General features: G+C 38.1%; 1 protein-coding gene across 1 annotated transcript in view; it reads left to right on the forward strand.

Moving 5' to 3' along the window:
- The window catches only part of LOC126298434 (dual serine/threonine and tyrosine protein kinase-like), a 276,257-nt gene that overhangs the window by 89,208 nt on the left and 162,906 nt on the right, over nucleotides 1–24,143 (forward strand). The window contains exon 6 of the mRNA XM_049989759.1: nucleotides 18,817–18,989. Coding sequence (XP_049845716.1) covers nucleotides 18,817–18,989 — 173 coding nt within the window. The remainder of the gene's footprint in view (nucleotides 1–18,816; nucleotides 18,990–24,143) is intronic.

The raw sequence follows: 24,143 nt of genomic DNA on the forward strand, positions 1-24,143 counted from the left end.
ACTCAGTATCTGGCCCCTCTTGCCTCAGTTGAGCCATTCATCCAACAATTATTACTTCCTGCTTTTCATTGTCAACATGTTCAATGACATGAATTTGGCATTGTGGCTCAAGCAATGTCACCAGTACATGTGTTTTCTCCTCAGCTTTGTAAACTAGTCCACCTTACCTTGGAGTGGCCTGTGTACCCTGTGAGTAGTTTTTATGATCTTACAAGTTGGTTCATGTCTCATTTGGTGTTTCTAAGCTGTTCTTGCCAGCAGAGGCCTGTGTGCCCCTGTAGCTTTTGTTTCACCTGGGCTTCCAGTCACCCAGTGAGATGATTGGTGGGATCATGATATTGCTGCCAATTCTTCCTCATGTACCACTTGGTGACTATAAAGTTCCAGATGTCGGGGATAGGATCCTAACACTAGTTTTGGTGGTAAGCGAGGTGCTTGCCTCTTGAGCACAAGTCTGGAGGATAGCTGTTAGATACTTGACAGCAGAATCCACCTCGCTTTCGTACCACTTTTGAGGTATGTTCTCCAGGAGGTGCCTTACCAGGAGGTGCCTTACCAGGAGGTGCCTTACCAGGAGGTGCCTTACCAGGACATGCCTTACCAGGACATGCCTTACCAGGACATGCCTTACCAGGACATGCCTTACCAGGACATGCCTTACCATGGCATTATATTGTCCCCAATTATTGGTGTATGTTGTTGTTTCCAAACCCCCTGATTGTGTGTTTGACATTGGCACATTCCAGGACAGCAGGACTGTGGTCTGAATCAAGCTCGTAGTGAACTGTTGCTGCAGCACTCCAGGGCTCTCAAGGTGTGCTGCACGCTGATGAGAGGCATGATGCATGCCTGTTGAGTTGAAACAGTCGTTAGCTGGCAACCTCTGGGGAACCTGCTGCACCTCAGTTGTACAAGGCCTACCTAGGCATCTGGGGCTGTGTCTAGGTGGACTTCTATTTCCCTAGCTGCTCATGGGGCTGAGATGATTCCTTCGAAGTATTCTCTTCCACCACCTAGCAAAATGGATGGGCTGCTGGTAGGTACAAAGACCCAATCAAATAGGAGGGTTTGTGTAGCCAGTCCTGCAGACTCACAGGTATTAAAGAATTCAAGTGGGTTTAGCAACAGAACACATGCTGCTTGCTAGTGTGTGTTTTTATTGGTCAAACGGAAAGAGGGCAGTTTCAAAAGGGGTCACATTCTTGTATACACAAGGGCTTAAAGGGGATTGCAGGTACTTTAAAATCAGTGAAGCTGCTATGAAATGGGATTCTGTTTGTGGAAACATCAAGTTCCCAGCAAGTAACAAACCTGCAGAACGCCAAAACCCTTTGAGAATATGTCACTGAGACTGAGCTCCACGCCACATTAAATTACAGTAAAGGTGTAGTTACCTGCAGAGACCTGGTGGACACCCCCAAAGACGACCTGAAAGTTTAATGGGACCAAGAAGGCATTGCAGATGTGCAGAATATTATGAGAAGGGTAGAAGATGATCAGATTAAATCCTACTTGTTCATCCTCTCTTTTAATAGCATAAAACTCCTGGAACGTTTTTAGACAGGTTTTCTTTACTTATTTGTGCAGCCCTATGTCCCCAATCCCATTTGCCGTTTTAAATGCCAACACTTTGGGCACACTACACTTGGATGTAAGGGAGAAGCCACTTGCGGAAAGTGTGGAAAGTCTGCCCATGATGGAGTCAGATGTTCATCTCCTCAAAAGTGTGTAAACTGCTCTGGGGCTCACCCTGTCTGGAGTAGGGACTGCTGTGTCTCCCTCGAAGAATGGAAGATATGGGAGGTAAAAACTACATGACCTATCACCCCTTATGAGGTCAAGAAGATCTATAAGGCATGCAGCCCCCAATTTTTGCTACCTCCTTTGCATCGCTTCTTAAACATCCAGTACAGAAAACTGATGCTGCTATATGAACTGAGGTAGCTAGTGTTAGAACTAGTACCTGCATTTGTCAGTGTACTTGTGCTGCTGCAGTTTCTTTACTGCCTAAACTCCCTCCCAGAACATTGGTAAAGTCTGTGGTCGCTAATGTTGCGGAGCTCCATGCTCCACCTAAGGTTCAGTTTGGTCCGCTTTCTAGTGCTCCCACTACCACTATCACTGCCCCAGTTACGGCTCCAAAGTCGACCCAGAGCAAAAGTCAGAGGCCAAGCATTCCCTATAAATGGAGTCAGGAAGTAAACAGTCCGACGATGTCAATATCATATTATCTGAAGTCTCTCTCGACCTTCGATAGAGCTAACGCAACTTGATATCAGACAGGGGCAATCATCTCGCCCGAAGACTGAGGCCCCCACCCATTATAGGCTCCACTCCCCGGCAGAATGACAGGGTGAAAGTGCAACCCCCATGATAGATAGCTCATATATTATAGTGGAACATTAATAGGTTATTCCTTGTTGAGAAACTGAAATTGCTAGTGCAGGAAAACCCCCTGTGCTTGTGTTTACAAGAAACACATTTTAAAGCCAGTGACAATCCTATGCCAAGGGGCTATACCCTTCACCGAAAGGTTGACCTCACTAGGGAGAGAGCCAAGGGAGTGGTTGCCATGTTTGTCAGTAACACACACCACTCCTCTGCTGTCCCACTGGCTATTGACCTGCGTGCAGTTGCTGTCGAAATTCGTGGGCCGTATAGGATCACAGTTTGCTCACTGTATCTACTTCCACCAGATGCAATAGACTGAGGCTCTTACAGATCTTGTGGAACAACTACTGACCACTTCTCCTACTGGGAGGCTTCAATGCCCATCATTTCTTGTGAGGCTCGTCCTCTATTGGCTGTCTGGGTTGAGTTTTGGAAAGCCTCGTGATGTCTCACGAGCTGTGCATCCTCAACACAGGTACTCACACTCATTTCTGCACTGCTGCTAGGTCATTCTCAGCCATCACCCTCTCTTTCTGCTCTCCCACCCTCGCAGATTCTGTTCAGTGAGGCATCATTGGTGATCTTTACTTCCCACTCCACATTCACCTATTGAATGGGGCACTACCTACAGTCAGTTCACTGACATGAATGGTTAGCAGGGCTAACTGGATGCTGTTCATCCAGCTGCCTGTGTTTGAACATTGCAGCAGCAACCGTGAATGCGTGGGGACATCACGTGAGTGATGCATCATGCCTCTGACTTATCCATCCGGAAGTCCTCAGGTCGTCTTAAGAGGTGACCTGTACCTTGGTGGACAGATGAGTGCTGTTCAGCCATGCGGGACAGGTGTGCAGCTCTTAGACAATTTAAGTGCTATCCTACAGCAGACAACTTCATGGCTCTTCAAGTTGCGAGAGCCAAGGCTCGACATGTAATCAAGGAGAGCATGAAAAGGTCATGGCAAGTGTTCCTGGACTGCATCAACCGTTCCACTTGTTCTACGAAATTGTGTCTGAGACTCGTGATACTGCACTCGGTCGTGACCAAATCCAGTATTGCATGCTTAGACATTTGCCCACAACGTCAAAGGAAATCTTCCATGCATGTTTTAATCTCATATGGCAGACAGATATCTTCCCCCAACTTGTGGAAAGAGGCACTGTTGATACGTCCCAGTGATTATAGAAGTATCACCTTAACAAGCTGTGTAGGAAGACCCTGGACCGAATGGTTAACTATAATCTGGTATGGTTGTTAGAGACCAGACAACTGCTTAGCTGCTCTCTGTGTGGATTCCAGAGATTTTGGTCCTTTGGTCCACTGTTAACAACCTGAGCCTGCTAGAGGTGGATATTCAGCAGTCTTTCCTATGCAACCATCACTGTGTCGGTATATTCTTTGATTTCAGTAAGGTGTGTGATACTGCTTGGAAACACTGTATTCTCGCACAGCTGCATAAGTGGGGCTTTGTTGGCCACCTCCCCATCTCCATATGGTCTTTCCTGTCTGACAGGTTTATTAGGACCTGAGTTGGTGACTTGCTGTCAGATTGATGTGAACAGGAGATCCTTATTTGTGGGTGATTTTGCTGTTTTCTGTTCCTCCTCCAGTGTTGCAACTTAGCAACTTACAGTGTGGCTGTTAGAGGAGTGGGCTGCACAGACAGGTTTGCAATTTTCTGCGGATAAAGGTGTGTGTGTGTGTGTGTGTGTGTGTGTGTGTGTGTGTGTGTGTGTGTGCGCATGTTTATTTTAATCATTCTCGTCCTATTTTTAATTTACCGAAGGCACTGAATATCTTAAAGTGCCTTAGCCACAGGTCTTTGGGAACAGACAGGGTGCATCTTCTCCAGTTTTATAGATCTTTTGTGCATTTGCAGCTGGACAACAGAAGCACGGTGAATGAGGCAGTGAGGCTCTCTTATTTGAAGATCATTGACACTGTCCACCATGAGGGGTTCGGCTGGCCACCAGTGCTTATTGGACCAGTCCCATATCCAGCCTCTGTGCTACGGCTGGGGAATTACCACTTACTGTCTGGCACCAGATCCTCATGGTGCATCAGGTGTGTAAGTTCCTCAGAGCTAGGACTTCACCCACATGCCATACTGTTGGTTGTCCGCTTCTGGAGTGCCTTTTTTGCAACTGTCCAAGAGCCACATTGCTGTTTGGGATCTGTGCACAGTGTGTGCTGCAGTCACTTGGTGTGGAGCCAATACAACTCCAAATACAGGGTTTTAACCGTCTGCTGCTCTGATTACTGGAGAGGCCCCTAGGGATCTTAGATTTGGTGCAGTACAGGAGCAAGCATGCTCCTGTTTCCATTTTGTGCGATAGTTTCTGACAGTATATCTGAGCACCATGACTATGTCACTGTTTTTACGGATGAGTCGAAATGGGGCGATTCTGTTTGTTGCTGTGTTGTTTTCCTGGATCATGTCCTCAAGGTCCGACTACCTCAAGCCTTTACTGTCTTTGATTCAGAATTGTATGCCACTTTGCAGGTATTGGAGCGGATGAGACTTTCTTAAAGTGCTAAATTTCTTGTCTGTTCCAATTCTCTGAGTGCCTTTCACACTCTGAAGTGTTTGTACCAGCAGATAAACTAGACCAGACTATCCAGCATAGCCTCCTCCACCTAAAAAGGCTGGGGAAGGAGGTGTGTTCCTGCTGGGTACCACCTCACCTGGGAATTGTGGGAAACGAAAGGGCGGATCGAGCAGCCAAGGAGGTGTGCTTTGATCCTCAGGTATTTCAGTGTGCCATCCCCCTGCATGCTATGATCCCGTTGTTGAGCATCTCTCTGTCTTGCGTCAGTGTGAGGATGAGTGGCCGGAAATAACCGGCAATAAGCTCAATGTCGTAAAGCCCACAGCTAGCATGTGGCGTACCTCCTAACAGCCACGTTGATTGGACGATGTCCTCCTCACCCACCTTCGCATAGACCACAGTCCTATGACGCATGGCTTCTTACTCCTGCAAGAGGATCATCCAATGTGTGGTGCTTGTAGGAATAGTCGACTCCTCTTGAATTTACTTGAATAAAGATTTGTATTATACTTTTTTCCCCTTCCAGGTCACATGCTCCAAAACTGTGACAAGGTGGATTTTACATCTAATGTTGTTGGTATAGCAATGTGCTCTTTAGTTCTTTATTCCTAATTCCAGTCAAAATTGCTGGTAATTTATAGTGGTGATTAGTTTCGAATGTAGCCATTCATTTCCAAACCACACTTGCAGTAAAAGTACTTATCGAAGCAAAATTCCACCAACAGACTTGGGTAATGTCCACACAACACGTAGTCATACAATAGATATGTCGTGATCTTACTGCATGTGTGATTAACAAAACTCTTACCATGAATGTCTGCAGTTAAAATTGGTTGGCTGAGTGCTTAGATATTGTAAATTCTTCAAATTTACTGGTGAAAAATACTTTCTCAATGTGATTTGTTTTACTAAAAGAAAAATAATCCAAACTTCAGATAAATCTCTTCGTAAAAACAATCTAATATTACCTTTCAGGCAACCTACATTTTCACATTTCTCCCTCACTCCAGATACAACAGAAGTAGAAGAATTTCAGTCGCGCTGCTTCTAGTGAAAACGTGACTTCCAAAACCTGAGAGCAAAAAAAACTAACTTAACAATATACAATATTTACATCAGGTCAGGGTTTCACACATACATTACCTTTTTTATGTCATAGTTATGCATGAACTAACAATTTCAATATGAAATATACTATTAAAATGATTTGAATGTCAGAAGTGGCAGTGTGTGTAAATAATACTGACTACGAATTAATAAAGTATTGGCAGTACCTGTACTCCTGCCACTGATAGTGATGTTAGTAGTAGCAGTAATAGTATTAGTACAGTCAAACCTCCATATAACAATTAACAATAAAACAATAAACCCAGGTGCAGTGATAATTCTATATGGTCCCAGATGTTTCCTTTATGTACTATGTTAATTACCGCTCATTACAACAGTGAAGTAAATTTAGCAACCTACTGTTATAACGAAGACAAAATTTCGAGGAATTTACTATTTCCTACCTCTAAGAAGTTCACTATAGTGGTAGGTATTGTTTATTTAGATACTAGTCTTTTGGGGCTTTATTTCCAGAATCTTCGCTACATACTACAGTACTGTATTTATTCTAGCAGTAAAGAGAATAGTGTACAGCTGCGGGCGATCTATGCTGAGCGACAAAATGTCAGAAAGCCCCTTTGTTTGAATGAGTCTTTAGCTTGTCCATTGTTAAACTTCACTAGCAGACAGAAGTGTTTATTGGGCTCTTATACAGCTTATCACCATGAGTTTTACAATCTGTGGATGCTTTTAGTTGATGTAAACGCTTTGGACTTCCTTGAGGTTTGGACAGTGGCTGGAACTCAGAAACAAATAAGATTGGAGACAAAAATGGAGGTTTTTGAAGACATTGATAACAGAATGAAACAAGTAGACATTGCAAGGAAGTAGGGACTTGCACAATCAATGTTAGCTACTTTCCTTAAGAAACTAAAAGAAATTGGAGAAAATATTGTAGGTGGCAAATTTAAACCTTCAAGAAAAAGAATGAAGACAGATGCTGACGGTGTGGACAGTGCTACACTGCAGTTGTTTAATGAGATGTTGGCACAGAATGGTCTGTTGATATGTCAAAAAGCCTTAGATTTTGCTAAGTTGCTTGGCGATTGTAATTTTAAGGCAAGTAATGGATGGTCGCAAAGATTTAAGGACAGGCATGGGATCATTTTTAACGTAATTTCAGAAGAAGAAAAATTAGCACCTTTAGGTGGTGATGAATTTTGGAGGAAAAATACCATGTGTAAACTGTTAGAAAAATACAGTCCTGAAAACTACTACAATGCAGATGAGTTGGGATTGTTTTATCACCTGATACCAGAGATGATGATGGCCTTTGGAGGAGAAAAGTGTAAAGGAAGGAAGCAGTCTAAAGTACTCCTAACTGATCGGCAGCAACACGTCAGGGATACACAAACTGACACCACTGCTGATTGGACGATCAACAAACCCACAGTGCTTCAAAAATGCGAGAAATTTACCAGGTAAGAGGGTACATACATTTTATTTTGACTTCCTTTAATTTATAAGTTAATTCAGTACAGTATAACTTCAGCTGTAATGTTTTGCCACAGCTGTATTGTAAATGTGATTTCTTTTATTCCAGTCAATTACAAGGCAAATCAAAAAGCATGGATTACGTCTACTCTTTTTAGTGAGTGGCTGCTTTTGCTTGATAAAAAGATGTCAATGAAGAATAAGAAAATTTCATTGCTGGTGGATAATTGCAGTGCACATAACAACATGCCAGCATTGAAGAATGTTGAACTATTCTTCTTCCTCCCGAACTGTACTTAGATTCTTCAGCCTGTAGACATGGGTATAATTAAGAACTTTAAGACAAAATACCATTCACATTTAGTTCAACACATGATCATAAACATTGAGAGAGAGGTGACGGTCCCTACAGTTTTAATATGAAGAAGGCTTGTGACATGATCGCTAGTTCCTGGAACAGTGTACAGCTGAATGTGATTGTGAACTTCTGGAAAAATGCAGGAATTTCCAAAAGTGAAGATGTTGGTGGGAATGTTGTGGTGGATGAAATAACGCAGGATGGTATTCAATATGATCTGGAGATATATTCAACAGTTACTGGTAAAACCATAGATGCTTCAATAGTTGAATACTTATCAGCGGATGGTGAGACGTTGGTGTTTGAAGCATATACCAATGAATCTGTCATCGAGAAGTTAAATGGTAATTCGCCTGTTGAAGATTCTGATGATGACAGTGATGTGATAATTGCGAATCCCCCTCCTCTGATGGAGCTAATAGGTCAGTTGGAAACCATTCAGCAAGTAGTATATTCAATCCCCAGTGTTTCAGCACAGCAGCTGATTGCAGGAGATAAAGGGAATATCCACAAGAGAATCTCTAAGAAAAAAGAAACAAAGGAAAATAAGTGAATTTTTCTGTACACAATAGTAAGATATTCTACAGATACAGTATTAATAAATGAAGTGAACAAAAGGTTTCATTATTTGTCTTTTAATGTTATTTTTCATCAGAAAAGTACTACAGTAATGTACATATAAGCCATGGAAACACGGATCCTTGCTCCGAGTCATGATAACAAAACCTTATTATAACAATAACCCTGGTAGAATAATTTAACACTGGACTCGCATTGGGGAGGACGACGGTTCAATCCCGTCTCCGGCCATCCTGATTTAGGTTTTCCGTGATTTCCCTAAATCGTTTCAGGCAAATGCCGGGATGGTTCCTTTGAAAGGGCACGGCCGATTTCCTTCCCTAACCCGAGCTTGCGCTCCGTCTCTAATGACCTCGTTGTTGACTGGACGTTAAACACTAACCACCACCACCACCACCACCACCACAATAATTTAATTTTCACAGACCCATATTGATGTGACAGTAGTAGTAGTAGTAGTAGTAGTAGTAGTAGTAGTAGTAGTAATGATAGTGACAGATATAAAAAGAATTTATAGATGTATAAAATAGATGTTTTCTGACATAGCAAGTTATGGGGAGAGGAAATTTAAGGAGACTGCATCAACTAAGAATACTGGGAAATGAGAGAGATTTATTGGAAAGAAGGATTTTCAAGATTAACGAGTGCATACAAGGACAATGGTAGTCCTTCTTGTTCTGTGACTAGATACTTTGTTAATTGTCTTCTAAAGCTAGACATGTTATTCGGTTCTCTAATATAATGTGGGAGGTTATTCCAGATATGAGGTCTTGCCACTGAGAAGGACTTCAAGAAAGTGGCTGAACAATAGAGTGGGATAGAAAGGATTTTGGTCTGATTTGAACAGGTGTTTCAGCCATCTTGATCAGACAAGAGCATTAAGATTGAGAACAGATACGAGGCCCAGTGTTAAGTGATAACAGAGTATTATACCATAATATTTGAGTTTTCCTATAAGAATACTGTGAACTTCAAGCAGAGCTAGCCAGAATCTGTCTGCTATTATATTATGAGTGTGAGCAGTATGTGCCCAAATCTTTCCAAACATTTTTCACACTACATTTCTTGCTAATTTGTTATTCCTGTGATAATTATTGAGTCACTGAATTTAATAGTATATTTAGTTTTACTGGAACCTTTGTTAAATAAAAGTGATGAGTAACTGAAGTTTATCGTAATGACACGAAGGGATAAATTTTGTATGAGTTAATCAGTCAGATTAGACATGTTGACACCACTCATTAGAAAGACTGTCTTCCAGACTTCATAGTAATGTATTTTGATTGTCATGAAATTAATTAACTTACCAGGTAATTAAAATTAAAATTCAGAAATACCTGGATTTTCCATTGCAGATTTAGCCACTGTACTTGCTAGATTAAATCTCTTTTTTACCACTGTACTTTTGTTGCCATAATTCTTTTGAACTGGCTAACACCCTTCACCAAATAATTAAGCCACTAATTAAGGATTTGCTTAAATTATCATAAATGTTTATAAGACTAACGATTGCACTTACACTCATAAATGGGTTGTTCCCAACACAGGCAAGCAAAATGATTTCATGATTTTTTTTACATTTTATTAATCCATCACATATTTTGTATAATGATTGGAGGGATTGGTGACATGCTGATAAGATCATAGTGTGTTTACATTTCCAATCTAAACATTTTGTAAACCAAATATGTTGTAACATGTAGCTCATCCAAATTAGGAAAGTATAACCTAGCAGTTTTACAAATGACTATTTAGTTTCCAAAATGCTGAAATATAATATGCCTGTGTCTTGTAAGGCCAGCCATTCCCCAGAACTTTCAGTCTGGCACTGGAAATCTTAGAGACATCATCTACGTGAAAGTTCAGGAACTCTTGGATACTGTGTCTTATGTTAGTGCCTGTGCCCAATTACTCTACAATCAACATCTTTTTTAGTATAACCTATTAGTTTGTGAAATTCAACTAGTGAACACTATTAAACCCTACAAATTTTACTTCAAGCTAATGTGTGAGTAATTTGAGACTCCAATTGTGTACCACTGTGTTGTAAAGAACATTTGTTTTGTCACCTATCAAAAGACATTGTGTACTGATAGATGATGTAAACTGAAGCCAATGTGGCCATGTGTTTGTTGTGTCGGAGTTCGACCGTGATTGTCACAATCACTGTGACTGTGTACTGTGAATATTCTGTAACTGCCATACTGGTAATTAGAACAGTGAAGATGCCTATGTGTGAAAGTGAATGTGTTTTTAGAACTGGAGCTGGTTGTTGTATTGTCTGTATTGACAAAAATGTGGGAAAAGCCATATTAGTTAAAAGTTGCTTTGTGTATATTATTGAAATGTTTCTCATGAGACTAGTTAGACAGCAATTCAATGAAGTTTTCTGTCTGCACCTGCATACCGTATTTTATGGAGTACAATATGGACTTTTTTCTTCAAAAAATTGCCTCCAAAATTATTATACTTGAAATTCATATGAAAATATCCAATGTTTGACTTAAAATTCCTGCCAGTCTTAAAAATGGCCATATATTTGATGCCACGGGAAACTTGGGTTTCACAGGTTTGCTAACACTGTCTTCCTCCCACCCCACTGTCACAATCCCAGAACACTGTCTAGCTTGTGATGCATCATTGCAGTCTACAGTGCCAGTGAACTTGAATTGAAAGTGATTTGTGTTATTGGTAACAGTACAATGTTTTTCTTAGTAGCTAGTTTTGTAATGGAAAAAATAAGAGGTATTCATAAGATGTTGTGGGCTATAAATTGAAAGTAATAGCATATGCAGAACAACATGGAAACAAGGCAGCTGAGCAGCATTTTGGCCCTCCAGAAAAAAAAAAAGTGAGTGGTGAGCTAGTAAAGAAGAACTGAAAAAATTGGGAAGACTAAATGAGCAAATAGAGGACTGAATCTAAAATGGCCAAAACTGGAAGATGAAGTATTGAAATGGATTCAAGGTCATGGTAAAAATGGCATTGGAATTAATAAAAACATGATTCAAATACAGGCTCGTAAGCTAGCACTATAGTGGAACTTAACAGGCTTTAAGGGTGAAGTTGATTGTTGGTAGTAGATTTAAAAAGTGTCACAGACTTAGCATGTGAACCAAAACCAAATTATCACAGAAAATGCCACAAGAAATGAAGAGAGAATATTATCTTTCCATCGCATTATTATTCAACATTGAAAGAAAACTTGTGTGGAACTAAGCCAAATAGCAAATAAGGACAAAACTCCTAAGACATTTGATGTGCTGAGTAACAGAACTGTTGCCCTGAAAAGTGTTAAAACTGTAATTAGAAAAACAAGTGGATATGAAGAAATGCACTTCACTGTTGTCCTTCCATGTTGTGCTGAAGGACTAAACTTAATCCAGTGATAATTTTCAACTTCAAAACAGTGGCAATACCTTCTGAAACACCACCTTGTGGTGGTGGTCACGCACATCACAAGGGTTAGATGGATGACGCAGGTATGAAATTATGGTTTAACACAGTTGAGAGAGAGGAAAAGGTGCTTTACTGAAGATGATTTCTCTTCATGTGCTAGATCAGTTTAATAGTTATTTGAAAAATTATGTGAAAGGGAAATTAGGACAGGGAAATATAGAGCTTATTGTTATTCTGGGAGGACTTACTTCACAATTGCGACCCCTTGTTATATCAGTAAACAAATGACTGAATGAAATAAATGGATGAAACCCAGCATGAATTCATGCTGAAAGGAGGTTTAAAATGACCTACAATCAAATGGATGTCAGTGGATAAAACAGTCTGGGTCTGGAGTGAGACAAGACATTATTGTTAAAAATATCAAGACGTGCAGCATAAGTAATGCTGTTGATGGCAGTGAAGACCATCTCATATATTAAGAGGACTAGATGACGACGTTGAGGAGGAAGAGGAAGAAGAAGAAGGTCAGATGACTATTTTAAAGGTCAGTTCGGTTTCATAAACTAAGAATTTTTTTTAGTCTGCCTTTGCAATTTAATAATCAAAATGGTAAAAATGTTACTTTTAAAAAAATGCTTAAAAATTAGGGTGCATCTTATAGTCCATACAATATGGCACATACTCTGCAAGCCGCCATTAGGTGTGTGGCGGAGGGTAACCTTTACCACTATTAGTCATTTCAGTTCAACAGCAACTGACTGCAGATTGCTGCCCACCCTGTCCATCTGGTAATTTATATATACACAAAATAATAGCTGTCCTGTCACATTTCCCTCCACCCCAAAACAGTAGCTTGAAAGTGGCTGACTGTGCCCAAAAGAGCATTCAGCTGTTCGTGAATTGCGGCCAACTCCAACTGCCTCAGCACACAGCATGCACACACACTACTCGTGCCAGCAGGACTAACTGAAGAAGTAAACTATAAAAGCAGAGAGAAACTTGGATTCGTAACTTGCTATCCTTGTAATGTCGCCAATAGGCACTAATGCCTTAATGAGTTTTGTGGAAGAAATGAAAACTGCACTACAAACTGCCTGAATTTAAACTCACAAAATATGAGATTAAACCTTTTAAATAGAAAAACACACACAAAATTTAAGAAATATGCCACTTGTAAAACACAGGGAAAGCTAAATATGTAACTTGCCGCTCTGGAGATGTGAACAGTTGACAGCAGAGGGCCTGACTGACTGGCTTACTAAACGAACAGATGGTTGTCCTCAGTACAAAACAAAACAAAAGAGCAAGTACTATGCTACAGACTGAATAAATTTACACTTAGAAAACACAAGATTAAACCTCTTAGCTAGAAAAATATGCACAAAATTTAAGAAATGTGCAACTAGTAAAAAAAAAAGGAAGAAGTAAATATGTAACTTTCTGTTCTAGAAAATAAGCGATCTTTAGATAGGTCACCTTAAAAACTGCACAATCAAATGTTTTTGACAAGTCACCAAAAATTCCAGTTAACAATATTTTGTCATTGAAATCTTGTATAATATTGTTTGTGAATTGAAAAATAGCGTTTTTTCTGGAGAAACCCTCTTGAAATCCAAATTGAGACTAAGTTTCTTATTTTGAGTGAGGTGTGTTACAGTTCTTGCATACATAATCTTTTCAAATACCTTCAAGGTGTAAGGAGAAGGTAAGTAATGAGACAGGCTGGTAATTATTAATATCATTCTTAATATCTTTCTTATAAAGGGTACTGACAATACCTGTGAGTGCAGTATCAATAAGTAAATACTTTTAATTAGTCAGCTCATAAATATGTGGATGTAACTTCTTATAAAGAGATCACATTAAATTATGATATATGATCAATTGTATATAAAGCAAATGTAAGAGTTGAGTTCATTGATAAGATACTGGGGAAAATAATCAGTTTAGATAGGAGATTGCCACAAAAAATATGATGCACTCATTCCAATATAGGGCAATTCCATGTCAAATCAACAAGTGCTACAATCTGACCCTCTCAGATTTTTTTGAAATTAAGTATGCATATATTACTCATAAGTCATGACACAAATTAATTTTTTCACATATTTCTGGCAAAAAGTTACCGAGTAATGGACCTTCAAAAACTGAAAAGATGACAAATTTTTGACTTGCGGAACAATGTTGTTTTCTTTACAACTCGTGTTCTAATTAAGCTAGAACAATAAAATTTACTTCATTGGAAAGCTCTTTAAAAGAACTTGTATATGATACCAAACATCATTAGTTTAATATATATACACAAATTGTTAAAAAAAAACAGCGTTTTTGAATTGACCAAATTTTGAAAAACTGTATTTTTAAAATTCTCAAAAATATATGTGAAAGATACACTTTACATCTACATATTCTGAAAGTTTCAACTTGGGATGAGCATGGGATCACTATGAAAAGCAATTTTACGTTAAGGGTGGTGCTTTAAAAATTCGTAAAAGCTAATTATTTTAGATATTAGGCCTACTTCTCACCTGCTGTATGTTGTTGTAAAATGTGCAAATTAAAAATAACTTATAATTGACAAAAGAACATATGTTTTGTGCTTCTGTAATTAATAAATACAAAATGAAACCTTTAAAAAAACCATAGAATGATGAATACCTGAGATCAGACCTAAATTCATTTAGTAATTACTATTATTTACAAATAGGTGTCCTATTACTGCACTTCTTCATACTTCGAACTAATCAATCTGTTGCACATAAACATCTCTGCACTGGATAACTTATATGTTCGCCCTGTAGCAGTTTGAGGGTTTATGATTGCCACCACTTCCCTACTGCTTATGGAAAGAATGTCTGGATGACTCGAAAATGTAAAAGATGGTGATGGTCCATGTGGATTTAAGAAACTGTGATTTCATCCTTCTCCTGATTTTTTTCAAGTACACAGGTTGACCACCAGTGTCCATTATAATCACAAGCAACACATCCTTTTATGTTTTTGAATGGTATTGTATCACTGTCAGAAACTGTCATCAGTTCAATTTTAATATCATCAGTGTTTGAAAATACATTTTGTTATTATTTTGTCCTTGCTAAAAGGAATAAAAGTGTGAAGTTTTTGTGTCCCTACAATTTTGCAGCATTTCTCAAATCTCTCCACAAGTTTCATTTCTTCATTTTTGTGATCTTCTTTAGTAGCATACTTGAAGTTCATTCCTTCCATGTTATCCTTGGCAAAAATATAAAGTTGTTTTGGTGTCATTATTTGATCTCTGTATGGCCATTGCAGACTTGCTTGAGCTGCAAGTCGTTTAACTGTTCCACCAACACTATCACAAGCTCGCTTCCCCTGCCAGGTGGCTGAAAAATGCCATTCAGCTTCAGTTTGGAAATCTTCTTCGTGATGGCACAGGTTGAGAAAATTCTTCCTATTTTTATAATGAGCTGCTGCTCCATCAGAGAAATAATATATTTTTCTTGGTTTTCTACCGAATGTAACAGTCAGGAAGTCCATCAAGTACGATTGGAACAAATGCACAGCAACAGTGTCATGTGTTAGGCACTCTGATATGATTACAAGACTTGTGTGCTCGAGTTTGTTCCCATCCTTGTAATAACCAACAATGGGATGAATCATTGCTTGCATGTTTGCAGTGATAGCATTGAACTTCGTCCTGGATGACAAAGGAGTAATTCTTAGAAAATTCACAGATCGCTAAGACCTTGCCTCCTTTAAGTTCATTTCTCAGTCTCTTTTGGAAAGTATATTGTTGACTAGCCACAAATGAATGTCATGTAAGTGATTTTAATTTATCAAAAAAACAATCAATAAAGTTGTCAGATGATTTTATGATTCTTTCTAGAGATGTGTGATCAACGGAAACCCATCGCTGATAAGTTATATTATCAATATCATTAGTATTTAACAAATCTTGTAAATATGTCTTAAACGTTTCTGGGCTAGGGCAGAATTTACATTCACCGAAATGACAAGCAGGTAATGTCTGTTTACATACAACTCTTGCAATCCAGTCTTTGTAAGTTTTTATTGGATTATCTTCATCCTTTGTCAGCTGAGGAATGTTACACCCAGTCAGCATGAGTTTGAAGTTTTGATGGGTAGTACACACACACACTATGTGTACCACTACTTCCAGCTCAAACAACAATTTTTGGGATGTAGGTCTGCAAACTTCGAATATCCAATGTGGAGCTCTTGATGGTTGTCTTGAAAGTTCACGTAAACTTCTTCGAAATTACTTTAAACTAGCCATTGTTGTACTTGCAGTTTTTCTCCGTTCTCTCTCACAAGCACAAAATCTTTTTTTCCCAGGCATTGCCCTGCTTATCTCATCAGAACAATAAAAGTTTCTAACAAAATCAGCAGTTGTTTGATCAAGAGTCTTGACAGGTTTTGGGTTTGGTGAAGACAAAATTCCCTTGGCCTTCAACAAATCTTTTATTTTTCGAGCCATGTAATTTGTTACGTTAAATTCATCTTGAAGCTTCTTAACACTCCAGCTTTTAGATAAAATGGTAATAATTTCCATCTGTTTAATTTGAGATGTACATGTACATGTACGAAATTTATCGTTTAGCTGACTGATAGTCTCAGATTCTGCACGATCATGTACATCTTCTTCTTTTTCGGAAAGAAGCAATAATACCTTTGTTTGAATTGTTGAAGTTAATTTAATTAGTTTTTCCTTAGGATATTTTGCTTCACACAGTCATTTCTTCTTAATTGGCGATTCACCAATGGACTGCAAAGAAGCATTCAACCTTTCTGAGGCCTCACTTGCTGCAATGTCTTGTACGTCACTATCACATAAAACCTTTTCACTTTCTTGTTTCACCACAGAATACAGTAGATCATCATCATTTTCTGTGCTAGACGTATCACAAATTTCTACTCGTGCAACTTTTTTACGGCAGTTGTCACACACTTTTTGATTTAAAGTTAAGAATGGTTTTCTTGCTATCATCCATTGTGAAACAGGCCATAAGTGTTTCTTGTGATTATTGTGGCCCTTTTCATTAAATGGATCACAGCACAAAGCTGAAATTTTAGGCATTTTATATTTCTCAAGTGAACAAACTAATTTAAAAAAAAAATGTTTTTGAAGTTGAATGCCCCAGCTTTCAATATTCAATACTACGCAATATTACTTCCCTATTCTTTCACTTTCTGTAAAAAAAAATATTTCATTATGTTAATAGTATGCAAACATTAGCTGGTTGTAGGCAAACAAACTTACAGACTCTTGTGAGGTTTGTACAAAAGTACCTTAAAGCTAGCTTCAAAACACATTTCAGAGTTAATCACATAACTTCACTACAGCTGCCTCACAACAAAAGAATGTGCGGGTCACTTACAACAATAGGTGAAAATTGCTGACAATATTAACCAGAGATAAAATACTGAATAGATTGCAGAAAGTAACACCAAAGAATCATTTTATATATAATCTTTAAAATGAGAGATAGCTTCCTTTTTTCTTTTCTTTCCCGTGGTTTTACACCTATTAATAAATAGTTAGCACAAAAGTTTAATAAGCAGTTATTCGTTTCAAAAGTACAATTTGTGGACCATGTAACAAAATCTAACACTGTAATATTTTCATGTGTAGCAAAATAATAGAGATTCACCTATCTGACTGTGATTTTGAATCGTGGTAAACATAAAATTACTTTTGATAGTGATCCCATGCTCGTCCCAAGTTGAAACTTTCAGAATATGTAGATGTAAAGTGTATCTTTCACATATATTTTTTTGAGAATTTTAAAAATACAGTTTTTCAAAATTCTATAAATTCAACAATGTTGTTTTTATAAACAATGTGTGTGTCTATATATATGATGTTTGGTATCGTATAAAAGCTCTGTAAAAGAGTTTTCCAATGACGTAAATTTTATTGTTCTAGCTTAATTAGAACACGAGTTATAAAGAAAACAACATTGTTCTGCAAGTCAAAAATTTGTCATTTTTTCAATATTTGGAAGTCCATTACTCGGTAGCTATTTATGAGTACTATAGGCATGCTTAATTTCATTTAAATCCAAGAGGGTAAGGTTTAAAACGATGGTTTCATTTGCTGATTTGACGTGGAATGACCCTATACTGTTAAAGTGTATGAGGCCAACACTAAATACAGCTATCAGAATGTTGAACATATATAAAGGAGGAGAGCATGAATGGTCACAGGTTCACTTGATGTAGGAGAGCATCATGAAAGTGCTGTAAAATATGAACTAACAGACACTCGTAGCCAGCTGAAGTGGCCGTGCGGTTCTCGGCGATGCAGTCTGGAACCACGAGACCGCTACGGTCGCAGGTTCGAATCCTGCCTTGGGCATGGATGTATGTGATGTCCTTAGGTTAGTTAGGTTTAGCTAGTTCTAAGTTCTAGGGGACTAACTACCTCAGATGTGAAGTCCCATAGTGCTTAGAGCCATTTGAACCATTTTTTGACACTCATAGATTGACATTCCAAAAAAGATTTGGAAACCAATATTAAGTGAGGAATATAGTACAGCCCTCTGTGTATTGCCCCCAAAGTGACCACAATGACAAGATTGCATAATGACAATACACAGACAGATTTAAGCAGTCTTTATTCCCATGTTCCATGTACAAAGAAACCGTAACATGTGATACATGTGGAAATATCTTTTGCCGTGTGTACAGTGATTTGCAAAGGGTAGGTTTTGATGTAGGACACAGTGAGTAGTCACTGAACAGTGAATAGTGTGGAGCTGTAACTACTTATCACTACCCTCCACCCCACTCTCAGCTATATATTGTAGAGGAGCAATGCTTCAAAGAAGTGTTTTTTCAAATTTTGTGTAGCATGTCAGTAGCATAAATAATGTCCACTGTGATGTTGAGACTAAAAATGAGTGAACCAATTTAATTTTTAATTTTTTAAAATTATGAGAGAAGTGAGATACTGTGAGGTACATTAATTATATGATGACCTTTTTTCAATTAAGGTTTCCACTTCAAAGAGTACTTGGAATCCACCATACCAAAAAAGTCACTGATCGACCAGGCCAGTGCTAAGTGTGAGATAGTCGATGAAATTCAATCAACTGAAAAGCTGTACTCATATATACGTTCCTGTCTTTGTTCATATCTTATTCAAGCTGCAAGTTCATTGAATGAGGTATGTGAACATTAACATTCTGTAGCTATTTTAATGTAGCTTTTGTGAATAGTTTTACAGTGTGTTTTTCTGTAACACAATGTTATTCATATGAAAGCGTGCTGAAAAGTAATGCCTCCAAATGTTTTGTGTAAGAACTCTTAACACTCATTTATTATACATCTTCGTTTTTCATGTCTGCATATTTGCCATTCGCTGCTGCTTCTGGGCTCTGAATTGTAGCATGTAACATAACTTAGTTGGTGCGTGAGAAACAGCATGCTCCAATCAAGTTTTGAGTTTGTCCACATGAGGAGCACCTTCTGCTTCTGCATGACAATCCCAGTCAACACATGAGCATTGTGACATCTGGAATAATCCAGTGCCTTGGGTTTACTGTCATCGATCATCTTCCATACAGTCCTGACTTGTCCCCATCTGATTTTCATCTATTTACAAAACTTAAAGAACACCTTCAAGGGCTTCACTTCGATAGTGATAAAGTGGCTCAAGCAGTGGTGAGGCTGTCTCTTCATCAACAAAGTCAAACCTATCAACAAATTAACCCCTCATTGGGTGAAATGTGTTTGTTGTCAGGGCAGCTATGTTGAGAAATAAATATGTAGACATGAAGAACATAGATATAGAATGTTAATAACATTTGTAGTATTTGAAAGTTTTCACATAAAAAATTCATAGGCATTATTTCTTAGCACACCTTTGTAGTTTTACTTTTGAGAGTTTTTGTTGTACTATTAAATGAAAATTTGCATTTGGTTAGAAGTACTCTCTTTAATAAAGTTGCTTCTGTTTGTATCTGTTGTCATCCAAAGCCATCTTGAACTATTTGTTGAAATAATACTGTATAACTTAATAGAATGCCACATTTTAACAGCACCAACACATGGAATTTGTTATTCCCCATTCCATTATCAATTTTGGTAGAATTTGCATTTTACATTTCTGTTGTCCTGTGTATCTGATGTGTGAAACACTCTGATGTAAATTGAAAGTGTTGCATGATGAAGCTCAATTCCAATATTCATCAAACTTTGTGTAGATGTGTATCACATAAGAGGTAATAAGTGATTAAACTTCATTCTGTTTGGAGCTGATGTTCATGTCAACATCAGTATGAGATGTGACACTGTCCCCCTGACTTGTTTGAACACAAATACATTCTAGTATTAGATGTGGCACAAGAACAAATAGTATCTGAATATTATCTTGAGAAATTTCATTCCATGCCTTAAAAAAACAGGCTGCATTAGTTTGTGAAGATTGCTGGCTGGAGCCGGGTATGAAACTGTCTTCCCATCAGTGGAAAACTACACATGGCAACTGAGGATCTCAACCCAGCTTCTCATATGCGGTTTCTGACAGTTCACGATGAGACTCTGTTATGATGTCTATCCAGCTTTTAGCCATTTTCGTCCATCTATTTGTCAGAAACATTCCAACAATATTATGACTTCCTCACAGTGTAATTCTTCTGGAAGGACCTGAGTCTACTCTTCTGGCCACATTATTGTTCTGAGTTCATTTCATAACCATTCCACAGTTATTGCAGTACAGCCAACTATCTTTGTGATGTGTCAGTATAATGCTTCAGTATCCCTCATGCCAATGATTAGACAGTTCTCAAAGTTCAAAAGACAGTGATAAAATTCCACATGCATGTCCTCTAGGCATGCTGTGTTGTGATCTCAACCTTTAAAACTTCCGGTAGCATTATACACACCAAAAGCCATAATGTCCTGACACCATTCTTCATATGTAGGAATGGCTTTTTTTCTGCACTGATGATAAGTTCAAATAAAAATGGAATTTTAATCAACAAATCCCACTGGCACTGAAATACACCAGTGTCAGTTTAGTACCATCTAGTAAAGATGTTGATTTTGCACCTGTTTCCATTTCCATTTATGTACAAATTTCGGACTCCTTTCATCCAACTTGTGTGGCTTGTTATGCATGACCCTCATCCCTCCAGATTCCTGTGCCTCATTTTATTGATAAGAAGAAACTGTGTTTGAAAGTTCCATATTCTAGGCGTCCACTATTATGTCCAGTTTATAACTACCAGCTGTGCATAGATTGTTCATTTCTGTGACTGTTTCATATATTGTCAACATTAGTTTCTGATCTTCATATTAAATGCTTGGTGCAAACAGCAGTCTCTTAGAAATGGGTATGGCTGGTATTAATATTTGATTCCAATATTGTAATATTTTGAACCTTTGCACCTTAGGAGGCTTAGAATAGTTTTAGTTTTGACAAATTATGGAAAATAAATAATTCCAAATGTGATTCTTAGGAGTGCGTTTCACATTTTTGATCAGCATCACAAAGTGGACCGGTTGTACACTGATAGATCAAACAGTAGGATGACCTTGACTGATAAATAATTTTTTATAATCTAATCAGCAGCATCTGCCTTTCAAAGGAATATACTGTCTTCAGTGGTGAAAGAGCCCTCCAAGTGATACAACATATGTACATGGCAGACAGTGGTTCAGAAAGCAGGAGAGAGAGATTTTGCTCAATTGGGTGCCAAAATACTTGGGAATAATAAAAAAGGAAGGAAGGAAGATTAGGGTTTAATGTCTCTTAATGAAACAATAAGTTTACTGTTACCAGTCACTGTTTATTTGTTTCCACGACGCGTTTCGAAGGTTTAAACCTCCATCATCAGGTGGATATACATCAGTTAATATGGCATTTGTGTGTGTGTGTTGTGTTAAGATTTCTTAGGAGGAAGTTGTGACACTGTCTAGTGGAGAAAACAAAACAGTATTTCAGAACTTGGTCTGTTTTGACAAAAATTGAACTTGTATCTAGCAGTAAACATAAATTAAATAAGATAAAGTACCTCCAGTGGTCACAGGATCCTTTCACAGTCGTAACACATCACATGAACACTATCATATTGTATAAACAAATATGGCGTCGTAATCTATTAGGTGCATGGATCATACAGCAAAAGAGAAAACGTTCTCACAAAGTCCAGAGAATATACGTCCTAACAACATTATTACAGAAAACTTTTTTGAAGGATTTGGAGGTGTTGAATACATTTGTTGGAGTAAATACTTCAGGCAGTAAGTAAATACGATTTTGACAGCTTAAAATAGCATAAAGTTCATACTCATTTATACACTCAGGTGAGGTGTTAGAAACTTTAAGTACAATAATCATATTGGCTACAGTGATAAAATAAAATAAAATAAAATAATACACAATTGACAATTCTTATAGGGGTTCATAGGTAGATATGAAACGCTGGAGGCAGAGGGGGAAGGAATATGAAGTTCTGAAATACTGTTTTGTTTTCTCCACTAGACAGTGTCACAACTTCCTCCTAAGAAATCGTAACACAACACATACACACAAATGCCATATTAACTGATGTATATCCACCTGATGATGGAGGTTTAAACCTTCGAAACGCGTCGTGGAAACAAATAAACAGTGACTGGTAACAGTAAACTTATTGTTTCATTTAATGTCAATAACAGTCACGGTAAAGCCTAACCTAAAAATTTTCGCATTTAATGTCTCACCATTGATGAAGTCAATAGACGGAGAAAAAGTTTGGAAAGGGTGGGGAAGAAAATTGGTTGTGTCCATTTACAAGAACTGGCCTGGCATTCACTTTAAATTGTGTAAGAAAATCGCTATGGAAACAGGAGTAAATTAAAAACCTGGTACAGAAGTCAAAGATTCATACCACAGATACAGATCATACAAAGGGAGATCTCCCTCCAGGAGGCTATGCCACTGTGGGTGGTGATCACCATGTAGCGGAGAGTAAGTGTGGTTGATAAAAGCCACTATCAGACTGTTGTGTGCATCCTTGCGATCACTGAGACAGGATCAAGTCACATTGATATGTCCCTTAATAGGCACTGTTATTTGACACTTGGGCTATTTTATCTGGTGGATAGGCACACCACTTTAAAATGATTAATGCACAAATCTTTAAAGGAAGCCGTATTTAACAGAGTGCATTTTATGTACTTACAAGAGTGTGTGCTCGTAATTTAAGCTTATGATGGGTGTGGTACAGCTTAATTTATTTGTTATGGAATGGTAGGTAAGTTCAGCAGAAACAGTTGAATTTGAGATTGAGAAGTGACTGTAATATCTGAGTTTTGAAACTGGAAGTTCCTTCTTGTTCTTCTGCCTCTGGTACAAATACCTTATTACTATGTTATAGAGATTATTTAGCCCTAATACCTGAATTTTTGTTCTGTCAGAGTGACTTTTTTTAATCGCCGTTACTTAGCCTTTTTATTGTAAGTAACCCTATTTCACAATTGTTGCGATGAAGGTAAGTTATGAATACTCTTAACTGAGGAAAAAAGAGTTGAAAAAAAGATTATACCCAACAGGACTTGGCTCTCTGTTGTCCGATAATGGAGTCTTTAATGTTAGTAATTCTTTCAACACCTGCCCGAATCTCCAAGTGCAGTAACTCATGTCCTCCAAAATTTGGATTTGTGAGTGTGCCCCAAATCATATCCACCTTATAGATTAATGATAACGACTGTTGTGCTGGCCAGCCTGGATGTGGTTTTTAGGTGATTTCTCCACATCCAACTAGGTGAATACCAAGCTGGTATCCACATTGTGCCTATGATACACATTATGTGAACTTAGATAATGTTCTCACACTTCAACTTGAGGTTTACCTTAGATGCATATGAATGGGGTACCCAAATTCTTTCGTGGGGGGGGAGTGGTGGTGTCAGGAAGAGCATCCGGCCACCAGCTGTCACTAACATTGCCAAAACGCTTGTATTAATGCATATAGAGAGAAACCTACTTGGTTATAAAACAATTCACTATATAATTCACACAAAAACTGATAAAAAAATTAGAAGCAAAGAGGAGCATAAATTAAAAAAGCATATTTACAATAGTATACACAATAAACATGCTACAGTGAAGGCTCTAAGCTATTGTGAGGAACTCTTGTACAAAGTAACATAATTTGATTTTTTGAAATTTCTCACCCCTTTTTTTTCCCTCCCCAGTTATGATGGAATCTTGTTGATAATGTGACCTCTGGAATAATTTTTGCCTTTCTATACAATATGAGGAGTAGTGTTATCCAAGGACAAAACATTTTCCATGTATTGTTCACAGGGAGAATGTTGTAGTTTCTTTGGA

Source organism: Schistocerca gregaria, chromosome X (genome assembly GCF_023897955.1).
Source record: "Schistocerca gregaria isolate iqSchGreg1 chromosome X, iqSchGreg1.2, whole genome shotgun sequence".
Lineage (NCBI taxonomy): Eukaryota > Metazoa > Arthropoda > Insecta > Orthoptera > Acrididae > Schistocerca > Schistocerca gregaria.